The sequence below is a fragment of the Theobroma cacao genome, chromosome 2 (genome assembly GCF_053813885.1).
Source record: "Theobroma cacao isolate CCN51 chromosome 2, ASM5381388v1, whole genome shotgun sequence".
Classification (NCBI taxonomy): Eukaryota; Viridiplantae; Streptophyta; class Magnoliopsida; order Malvales; family Malvaceae; genus Theobroma; species Theobroma cacao.
The window spans coordinates 38,786,494-38,797,823 of record NC_142640.1 but is presented as its reverse complement, the minus strand read 5'-3'; the positions used below and the strand labels follow the sequence as shown (position 1 = coordinate 38,797,823).

The 11,330-nt window shown below is 34.3% G+C and overlaps 1 protein-coding gene across 1 annotated transcript; it reads left to right on the top strand.

Moving 5' to 3' along the window:
* The first annotated feature begins 8,215 nt into the window (after positions 1-8,215).
* LOC18609296 (uncharacterized) lies at positions 8,216-11,266 on the top strand. The gene is made up of 2 exons (XM_007044331.3): positions 8,216-8,961; positions 10,554-11,266. Exons 1-2 carry the CDS (start codon positions 8,471-8,473, stop codon positions 10,999-11,001), a joined length of 939 nt encoding a protein of 312 aa, XP_007044393.1. The 5' UTR covers positions 8,216-8,470; the 3' UTR covers positions 11,002-11,266.
* The last annotated feature ends 64 nt before the right edge of the window (positions 11,267-11,330 follow it).

The following is an 11,330-nucleotide window of genomic DNA, read 5'->3' as shown; positions in this document are numbered from 1 at the left end:
GGGGTGCACATGTTGGTGATGACGGGGTGCGGGAGTGTGGATGATGATATTGCTTATGTGCGCGATGTGGGGGAGCACACAATGATGATGATATTGCCTATGTACGCGATGTGGGGGAGCACATGATGGCATTAGTTGTGCGCTATGTGAGGGAGCACATGATGGCATTAGTTGTGCGCGATATGGGGGAGCACACAAACATAATGATGTTGAAATGTGCGAGTATGGAGTGCACATGATGATGAATGAAGCGGGGTGGTGTACATGTTTATATATGTATATGTGATAGAAAGTTTATGATTATAATATGTGATTGAAATGAATAATGAGAAACTTGATTGTTGTCAATGTGTTCACTTTGATGTGCAATATGGTAGAAATGGATTTTTGTGGCATGTGAAAATCCCTTAATTGTCATCTGCCTTGAATCTTGTTGCAGCGAGAAACTCTCGGGTGGTGGGGGCACAAATCAACCCTGTTTCTAGCTGCAGGGAAAAAGAATTCTCGCTGCAGCGAAAATGGATTCTCACTACAGCGAGAAACTCTCGGGTGGTTCCCAATTTTCTAGTGCAGTGCCTTCACTTTGACACAGATTTGACCACCTTTCGGTCAGAATTGGGCAAAGTGATAAACATAAAAGTTGTAGCCCAGCCTCTTATCTTTCTAATGGTCTAAAAGTCATGTCAATTGAACTTCTGTAGTGGGAGAGATACTAGAAAAACAGAAACATATGCAAACTAAGAATGTTTCTCGTTGCAGCGAGAAACTTGCTGTCATGCTTGCTACCTTGCCTGATTTTGACATATTTTTCACCCATTTAACTTCATGGATTGATCATGAGTTTTTTCAATAGTATGAGGCTATTAATCAAAGTTTGAAATGAGGGGTTTTTAGTAAGAAATTAAATCAATTGCATTATTTTTGAAACAAGTGCATCATGATTTCCAAGTTCTCCTTATCGATTGCTTGTTCCCTTCTTATGTTCACTCACTGAGTTTTATACTCACGTTTTTAAACTTCATGTTTTCAGATTTGGAGGCAGTTGAGACCTAGATTGAGTGTACACGTATGCTTGTCTTCTTGGTAGGTACTATGGCATCTCAGTAATGGTACCTTCACTTAAAGTCACTCCATTGACGGTTGAGAGTCTTTTGTCTGTGTACACGTATATGTAATGTAAACTACTAACAGTCATGTTATAAATGAAGTATGTATATGTTGGATTGATGATGATGCCCGTAGACACCCATTTAAAAAAAATAAAAAATAAAATAATCAAATAACATAATAAAAATTAAAATTAAAAAAATTAATTAAAAAATAATAAAATTAAAAAAAAAAGAACAGAGAAGGGAAAAGACTGAACGTTTGTTCAGCCTCCCTCTCCTGTCACCTCCAACTACTTGCCCCGGGCTTGCTTGTGCTAGGAGCCCTCCGAAAATCACATGATTACACTCTTGAGATTGTCCAAAATTTTAGACAATCCGGATCTTTTAAAATGTAGGCAGATTCAACAACAAGGGGGGGTAGATTTTGAAAAAACAAGAGAGAAAACGTTTCAAAAAAAAAAGGTCCAGATCCAACCAAAAATTTTCATTTTCAAACAGCAGCAACAACAAAAACCACAAATCAGATCCAAAGATCCTAAATTCTACCAGCAAATTACCCTAGCCACAATAACAACAATAAACCAAAATCAATCAAAAGATAAAAAAAAAAGCACATAAAAAAAGAAAAGAAAGAAAAATTAGTGGGTTCGGGTAGTGTAAAAAAATTGTGATTTGGTGGGTATGGTAGGCAGGCGGTGAAAGGAGAGAGAGATAGTGGGTGGCCGGCGGAACAAAGGGGGAAACTCTTGAGGGTTTAGATCTGTCGATTTGAGACAGAGAAAGGGAGATTTGGGATCTGGGTTTGTCGATCTTCTGCGATAGGGAGGGTGTAGGAGAGCCGACGACAGAGAAAGGGAGATTTGGGATCTAGGATCGCCGATCTACGACGGTAGGGAATAGAGAAGAAGTCGTCGACCGGTGAAAAGAAAAAGAAAAGGAAAGAAGTCGCCGACCTGCTAAAAGGAAAAGGAGAGAGGGAGAAGAGAGAGAAAATGAGAAGTGGAGCAGTTGAACAGTCTAGAGAGAGGGCAGAGGGAGTGTTTTTTAGAGAGAAAAAGTAAAAAGTGAAAGTGAATAAGGAAAGAGAGAAAAAGAGTTTAAATAGCTAGGTTTTAGGGTTTCAAAACGGTGCTGTTTCAAAGTTAAAAATTTCGAAAGAGAAAGTGTCAAAACGGCGTCATTTAGAAGGGTTTTTGAAGCACCAAGCTGTGCATTTTGAAAGAAGCTTGCTGGGGCTTTGGTGAGCTGCTGCGGCCCTTCACAGCCAAGGCGTTCTTGGGCTAGTCCGAGCCCAAATCAAGTAAAGCTCTATCCTTGTTGTTGGGTTTGATTTTGTTTATTAGGGCTTACCCACTTGTAATCCAAGAAAATTTAGTGTTTAAAATTTTGTTAAATAATTCAAAAAAATTAATTTAAGAAAGGAAATATATAAAATACACATATGTATAAAAAAGATATTTAGTCATAGAAAAAATTCGCCTAAGCGAGGACTAAAAATAGTATTAAAATGGGTCATTATATTAAAAGGAGTTAGTAGATAAATGTAAATGAAATATGTTTTAATAATAAGAATGAGTTAAGTATGTGATAGCAATAAAATATTTAATTACTCAAATTCATATACATACAAGTATGTGTAGAAAATAAAGAATGTAATGTAGTAAAAATTATATATATAGAAAAATGCAATAATCATTTTGGGACTGATGATGGGATGTCCATTCGGAACGCGAGAAGTCGCAATTCCGAGTAAATTTCCCTAGGTTTGGAATTTTGATTAGGACCCCATCAGTATGATGGGAGGGTCCTTATTCGGAATTTCGATATCTCTAATTTTAAGCAAATAATAAAAAAAACCTTGAATATATTTAATCACCAATTAATCAAAATCTATAAGTAAAAGAAATGAGAAATTAATAAATTTTTTAATCATAATAGTACAAAAATGGATAAAATACACATGCATAAATAACAATGATTACGAATAATAAAAAATATATGTGGTCTAAGACTATGATTTTAGGGGAATTTTATATAGTAAAATGAATAAATACAAACATGGTAAAATATATGACGAAATAGAAATGGTTATAAAAATAATAAACAAATGTAAAATATTTGGTCATGATAAATAATATCAAAGGAAAGTATTAAATATGAAACGAATATTGAATTTACGAGTACGTCGCGTATCATTGTTGCATTGTTAAATGTCATGGCATATAGATATGTTCTGTATACGGGCATAACCCCAACGATGGGACTTTTCGAAAAAGCTTGCGAATGTGAGTTTCTCTGGTAAATTCCCTAGGTGAAAAGGTATCCCTGGATCCCACCAGTATGATGGGAGGGTTCGGGGAGATATCTTTGATAAAAAGCTTTTGTCCGCATTAGGATTTGCATTCATGAAAACATTGTTTTTTCTTACTCGCAAACGACTATCCCGATGATGGGATTTACCTTGTAAGCTTGCAAAGGCGAGTTTTTAAGGTATTTCTCTAGGTGAGAGAATACTCTCGGATCCCACTAGTATGATGGGTGGATTCGGAAAGTACGCTCAATAAAAGATTTTCGTTTGACATTATCTCGATTTTATGCCATGCATTTCACGATTGCATCATGTGTGCGCCAAACTCGTAAAATGTTTTGACTGGATAGAATAAAAGACAAATTAAATAAATAACAATTAAGGAAACATAAGAATAAAATTAATGGGTTAGGATAATATATGATTAAATGGTATCGTTCATGGAACGGGCATCACGGGGGTGCTTACCCTTCCCTGTGCGTAACCGTACTCCCAAATCCAACTCTAAAAGATACGTAGGCCGGTTTATCCTCCTTTCGATGATTCTTAAGTTAATTTAAGATTTCGTCGAATAAAACAAATTTATTAGGTGGCCAATCACACCTAGATAAAAAAAGATTGGTGGCGACTCCAATAAATCACTCCACGTCTAGCGGTCAGGTTCCCAGACCCGCACGTTACGACAATGCCCTTATGAGATGACAATGAATGACAGTACTTTGAGATAATACAAAGATGAATATTCGGTTGCTATAAAATATTACTGAAACATTCATCTTTGAGAATTATAACACATGGTTTTAAAGATGATGGATGGAATGAGGAGCAGAATCTCATAAAGAGACTTGCATCGGCCTAGTGGGCTATGCCCACTGAGCCCATGCGCCGGTCATAGCTTGAAATTTGGGTTGTGACATGATTACCATGTTGTACAGCTTCTTCATGTCCCATATCATTTGTATGGCACTCCTTAATGGCAACATACACTGCTGAAACATTCCTTTGTTCTAGCAGAATTAATGCAACATCCTCGTCGTCCTTGATAATTGAGCGTGATAGCTCTTCGGGTGTACTGATCAATGCATGTAACTCAATCTCGTGAATTTGTGAGTTTACTCAATAACATCTTCAACCACCTTCATCAAGCCCACAAATGACAAATCACTCCTAACCCCCCGCATTCATGACTCACCACCCTTGTAAATGCCATCAACCAACTGACCACCGTGTCTTATCACAAATCGCATAATTGGAATGCCACTAAATTTTTTTTAAAAAATGTCAGTCAATTTACACATTACATATTGTGTTCTAAAATGTTGCTACACGCCTTGTTGAAAACATGTTGTTACACGACATGCTATGTTGAAAAAATTTGTTGCACGCCATATTCAAAAAAATTGTTACACGCCATGTTCAAAAAAACATATTACATGCCATGTACTAAAACATGTTATTTTAATATATTTTTTACACGCCATGAGCATTAGAGATGTTACATGCATGGTGTATAACTCTAGGCAATGTTCTAATGATTTTGCTAAATGCCATGTTTACTACACTACACCTCATGTACAGACAAATTTATGTGACAAGCCATGTGTTTTACATGCATGCCATGTAATAACTCTGGGCAATGTTCTAATTTACACACTAGCCGTCTCCACGAGCTAAGTACAGCCTAGTTCAAACTCACTCAACAATTCAGTAAATTTTGACATGTTTGAGTCCAATTTGGTAATCAAATATTTTAAAGTTTTAATTTTAAATATTAAGCTTGTCTTGATCCATATATCTAAATAATATATTGATTTTTAAGTTCAAAATTTTATATGATTGCATTTGATATAGTGGATGTGGTTAACCTTCTTTATATTTTAATTACGAAATATTACATTTCATGTTTGATATAAAATATACTCAGAGAAATATCTTTTCCATGATTAATGAAGTGAATACATATTATATTTTCTAAAATAACCCTGATGCAGTAAGGGAAAATTTTGTAATGTACCTTTGATTAAAGTGGGGGTAGGACTTGGGTTAAGACTATTTTTTTTTTTTTTTTGAAATGCGGAAAGGGTGTGGGTCGACCATGTATACAACTAGAAAGCACCATAGTTGGCATCCTAAGTCTTGTTCACAATTTGCAAAGGAAGGGACAAAAGCCACTCTTTTTAAACTTTTTGTGTCAAAATGACTTCAAATAGAAATCCTTCCAATGTACAAAAAGGCTTGATAGTTGGGAAATCAAAACATGTACTTTTGCAGCTTCATTTACAAGTTTTGGGCACATGATATGACTCAATTCAGACATATAAAAGCAATTGGAAAAGTTGGAAAGCTTCCAACTTTAATATAATCTTAATCTTGTAGCTATGCAACTAGCCTTTTAACAATATAACTAAAAGCTCCTAATCATTATAAATAAGCTAATCTTTTGCCTGATTGCTCGGTCCTACCACATGGAGCCTGCCCCATAGCTGAATCCTCGAATCCTTTTCTCACCCATTCTTATCTCTAACCACTAAACCTTTCTTGTAGACCAAAAAGTGGTCGGTCTTGCACGTTCCTGCATATTTATGGCAAACTCATAGCTTTTCCTATGTTTAGTAAGGAAGGTAAAGCCTTCCAAATATCAGAGAAGAGAGATACGGAGCTGAAAAGGGTTTGTGTCAAGTTTTATTGTTAAAAGCTAAACGTTATGCTTACTACGATACATAACCAAATATATAATTTATGTGCGATTTTGTATCATATAATAAAAAATAGTTTATTGCTATTTCAGAAATCTTATTTCTTTTATTTTACACCTTTGAATTCAAAACCTCGAAGTTAATCTATGAAATTCTAATTGTAGAGTTGTGCCCATCAAAAACATAATGTGATAAATTAAAAGGTAAATTTTCAAACAAAAGTAGACAATGTAAGCTTGTAGAATTATTTACAAAAAAGGATCAAATAATAAATAACACCAAACCTAATTGGACATGGTGTCCTTTAATCTTGATTAAAAGGTGTAATTTTGTAAATTAATTAGTAGATAAATTAGGAGGAATAAAATCAATGAAGGGAAACTTAATTGAGGAGTGAAGGGAATGGAACAAGTAGAGATTATATTTGGTAATTTTAGATACGACATAGGGGTAAACAGGTTTAGATTTTAATTTTAATATATTTCATGTCTAATCATATTTGACACATTTAAGACATGAATAATATATTTAAAATACGTTTAATTAATCGTGTAAATCGTATTATCTTGTTTAAACATATAAATGTGTTTAATCGTCTTTAAACGTGCATACGTTATACGTTTATCAACTGGTTAAATATTAATGTTAAAGACTATTTTAGCCTTACCTAAATAATTTTAAACAATTATTTTAATAAGTTTTATAAATTTTATAAAAATAATAATGTAATTATGCCATGCCCAAACTTTAATTTTTGAACTTTTATTTTATTATATTTGATGTTATTATAATTTTGTTTTGTTATAATTTTTTTTATAACTATTAATTTTAAATTTAAATAATAAAATTATATTTAATTTAAATATTGTTATTTAATCATATTAAATATGTTAATCATGTTATTAATTGTGTCGTGTCATATATTGACACATTTAATAATCGTGTTAATCCTATTATATCGTATTACACAGTTGTTAAATATATTCGTATACGTGTTTCAGATTTAAGATATGAATATTATTTATATTGTGTTCGTATTTAATCTTAACGTATTTCATAATTAATCATATCTAACACAATTATGATATGAAAATACGAATTACTAAATCTAATAAAAATACAGCATAAAATAAAATAGGAAATAATGAATTGACCAAGATGTGTTGGATCAATAATAAAATACTTGGGAGTAGACGATGTCGTTTTCAAGGGGTATTTATTTTGTTGCCTATCCGATGATTCCGACCAGAATCTGTATTCATTTAAACAAAATAATTTGACAATTCTTTAAACGCAAGATACTCTCTCTACCCCAGCTATTCCTATTCCTATTCCTTCTTGACTGCACGGCACGTCCCATTATAGTATTCCCATTTTTCGCTTTTTGATACCTTCACAAGCCTGTCACCTTTCTAAATATATTACATTCTTTTCACATAATTAATTATTTATGTGTCATATTTGTTTTATAATATTTATATAGTATCATTTAATCATAAAAAATTAACATTGTAAATATTTATATTGAGTATTTATAATTGGAGGTTTTTGATTTTTAAATTTATTGATTAATGAAATAATAATATTTGATTTATTAATAATGTATAAAATCCATATATTGATCCTACATTAAATATAAATTCTATAATTGTAAGTACCTACGTGCACAAAAAAGAAAGTTGTCATTTATAAAATTAATATTTACCTAAGAAGAAAAGGTGTAAAGATTGAGATTGCCTCAATTAATGTTTTCTTTTTTGAAAATATGAAAAAAAAGAAATAGAATCAGAGCTAAGAATTTGAATATTATAGAATCAGGTACAACTTAAAATTTTATACTATATTAGTACAAGAAAGTAACTAGTACTATATTTAATTAGTATGATTTGCTTGAAATAGTAGTAAATTTAAATTAAACCACAAATATTATCTTGAATTTCTAAACCTGTAGTCAAATTTTACAAGAAAAAGAAAAAACATGGGTGGAAATAGTAAAAAAGCAACTAGATTGTGTGGACTGTAGTAGAATATGTGTGGTGCCCAAATCCAATTGGGTATTGAGGAAACTTTCGGGGCATAAGCTGTTACCCAAAACTTTGCCAAAATAAAAAATCAAGCAAACGCGTATCAAAAACCGCGATTACTGCTCCAGCTATCTCGTATCCTGTTTCCTTTTCGCTTCCTAAAGCCGGCAGACTCGCCGCTGCCTTTTCTCCTTCCCATTTCCCATTGCCCATTTCCACTTTCCTACATCATCCCCATTAGCAGTCAATCCCACAAAACCCCAAAACCAAAACCAAAAAGAAGTTCACATCTTCCCAAAACCAAAAATAACGACCCCAAGAGCTGATAATCAAATGGGAGTTGACTACTACAACATTCTTAGAGTCAGCCGTAACGCGACGGAGGAGGACCTCAAAAAATCCTACAAACGCCTAGCCATGAGGTGGCACCCGGACAAGAACCCTGTCAACAAGAAAGAAGCGGAGGCTAAATTCAAGCAGATTTCTGAAGCCTACGACGTCCTCAGCGACCAGCAAAAGCGTCAGATCTATGATCTTTACGGTGAAGAAGGGATTAAGTCTGCTGAATTATCCAGTCCCAGTGGCTTTGCTGGCGGTGGTGTCGGTGGTGGGGCCTACAGGTTTAATCCGAGGAATGCGGATGACATATTCGCTGAGTTTTTTGGAGGGCCCGAGAAGAGGTTTTATGGAGATGGTGGGGTCGGGAGTCAAGGGAACAAGAAGGCGGCGCCGGTCGAAAGCAGGTTGGTTTGCAGTTTGGAGGAGCTTTATAAAGGTGGTAGGAGAAAAATGCGGATTTCCCGGACCGTTCCTGATGAATTTGGGTCGGTACATGCGATTTTTTTTCTAATTTTCATTAATGTGGATTTTTTATATAAAAAATTTGGGATTTAAGGAAAAATTTTGCATGCTGGAAGATGGTTCCTTTTTTTCTTTATTTATTCAATCTGTTTTTGTTTGCTGCTTACAAGATGACTTTTGGGGAAGGAGCAATCTTGGAATGGATGTTAATTCTTCATTTTTTTTCTTTTTAAAATCGAGGGAAATTGATTCTTTTTAATGTTTTTCATTGTGAAAGAATTAAACTTTTTAAAAATTTAAGACTTGCAGATAATTTATGCATGGTGAAGGTATTTATTTATGAAAAGCAGAGGGGAGGAGAGGGGGGTTGTATTTTGGATTTGGTTTTTGCCAGTTATGTTGTGAAGATTTGAGGGAAAGTGATGATGGTGTCCCTAATTAGTGGTTTTTACTAGGGTCTACTCAAATTTGGAAAATATGGGCCCTTATGAAATTTCTTTCGGATCAGTTGATATTTTGTGGATGTGCTGTGAATTGATGTTAGTTGGGTTATCCTAATTCTGCTTCCAAAGCTGTATATTGGTTCGGTTCTGATTGTTCTATGTCCTGTTTTATAAATTTGCATTTTGGTATGTTGGGAACACAAGTTGGTGAAATCAGAATTTGATTGCTAACTTTGGTCGGTTGACCCCTATGGATTTGCAGCTTGTGGAGTTATCCAGTAAATGAAATTACAGTCACTACCTCTTATTTTGTATTTTGGCATGTTATTACCCTGGAAAAGATTTTCGGTCTTATAATATTAGCCCTGTTTGCTATTTACCAGTTTCAGTCATAGAATATTAAGCCAGTTTGTTATTTACCTGTCTAGCTTCATTTGTTCTCGTCCTATTATATTTTAGCAAATTGTTCCTTCACTAATAAAGCAATTAAATCACTAGAACCCTGGCAATCTTATTTATGTAAATCATGAAGACAAACATGTCATTGTGATAGTAGTGTCAGAGGTTGGAAAACGCTCCTTGTTACTTTGTTGTCTTCCAAATGTTTTTATAGGCTGATGGAGTTTCTTTTGTTGTCATCTGTGTGTCCACTTGAATGAGAAATGTGACACTTCTGTTGTCCTCGTATGTTTGTGTCGGCTGAGTGGTTGATTTAGAAAATAAATTATAATTGACCTGACAACATGGTTTGTATCAAGACTCGCTGCTATTACGAGATTTTAATTGGAATATTGAATGTGTTTATCCTTGATGTATGTTTATTAGTTAAATTTTCAGGATTTAAAAGTGACCTAGACAGTACGGACCTTCACTTTGTCCACAGTTGAATTCAATCAGTTTGGCTCTGAGGTGTGACTGACTCCAGTTTATTCAAAACAAGTTATAACCTTACCTAGATAAAAGTGTAGTGTAGTGAAATAAATCTGCAAAAGTATAGGATTTTTAAGTCCCTTTTGTTTTTTTCCCCTCACTTCTTGCATTGTTTTCATCACTTAAAATATTGGGTGGGAGCAGCAACGTGTAGTGATTTGGTTATTCCTGAATGCTACTGCTTTGTTGTTTTTCTGGATTCTTTTCTTCTCTCTTTGATATGCAAGTAACATTGTTTGCAGTAAGCCAAAGACCGTGGACGAAATTTTAAAAATAGATATCAAGCCTGGCTGGAAGAAGGGCACAAAAATTACTTTTCCTGAGAAAGGAAACCATGAACCCGGCATCACTCCAGCTGATCTTATCTTTGTGGTGGATGAGAAACCCCATGCTATATTTAAGAGGGATGGGAATGATCTGGTTATCAATCAGAAAATCTCTCTTCTTGAGGCCCTCACTGGGATTACCCTCAGTTTGGCAACCTTGGATGGAAGAAATCTCACAATCCCGGTAAAAGATATTGTGAAACCAGGTCATGAAGTGGTGATCCCAAATGAAGGAATGCCAATCTCAAAAGAACCTAGCAAGAAGGGACACCTTAAAATCAAATTTGAGATCATCTTTCCGTCAAGGCTCACTGCAGAACAGAAGTCTGATCTGAGGAGGGCATTGGGTGGAGCTGATAAATAGTCAATAGTCCATGCTTGAGGTCACAACCATCTATTAACACTGATTGATATTGATTGTCAACTCAATGTAAATAGGTTTAATTATCAACTACTAAAGAGGAAAGATTGTGCATAGTAGGAAACAAGTTTGAAGGGTTGCAAGCGATGTTCTGCCACTATATTCTAATTGAAAATTGTATACTTGTATTCAGTGGTGGTTTTGTACTGGAAGTTGCAGGAAAGAACTTTCGTGCTATATATTTCGGAAATGACAGAATTTTAATGCATTATCTGTTTTCAAATTTAACCATAGGAGTTTGCATGTATTTTAGAATTATATATTCTTTTTGA

Coding starts and splice junctions, on each gene's coding strand:
- LOC18609296 (XM_007044331.3), top strand. CDS start 8,471: ATGGGAGTTGACTACTACAACATTCTTAGAGTCAGCCGTAACGCGACG. Junction 8,962..10,553: donor ACCGTTCCTGATGAATTTGG/GTCGGTACATGC, acceptor CATTGTTTGCAG/TAAGCCAAAGACCGTGGACG.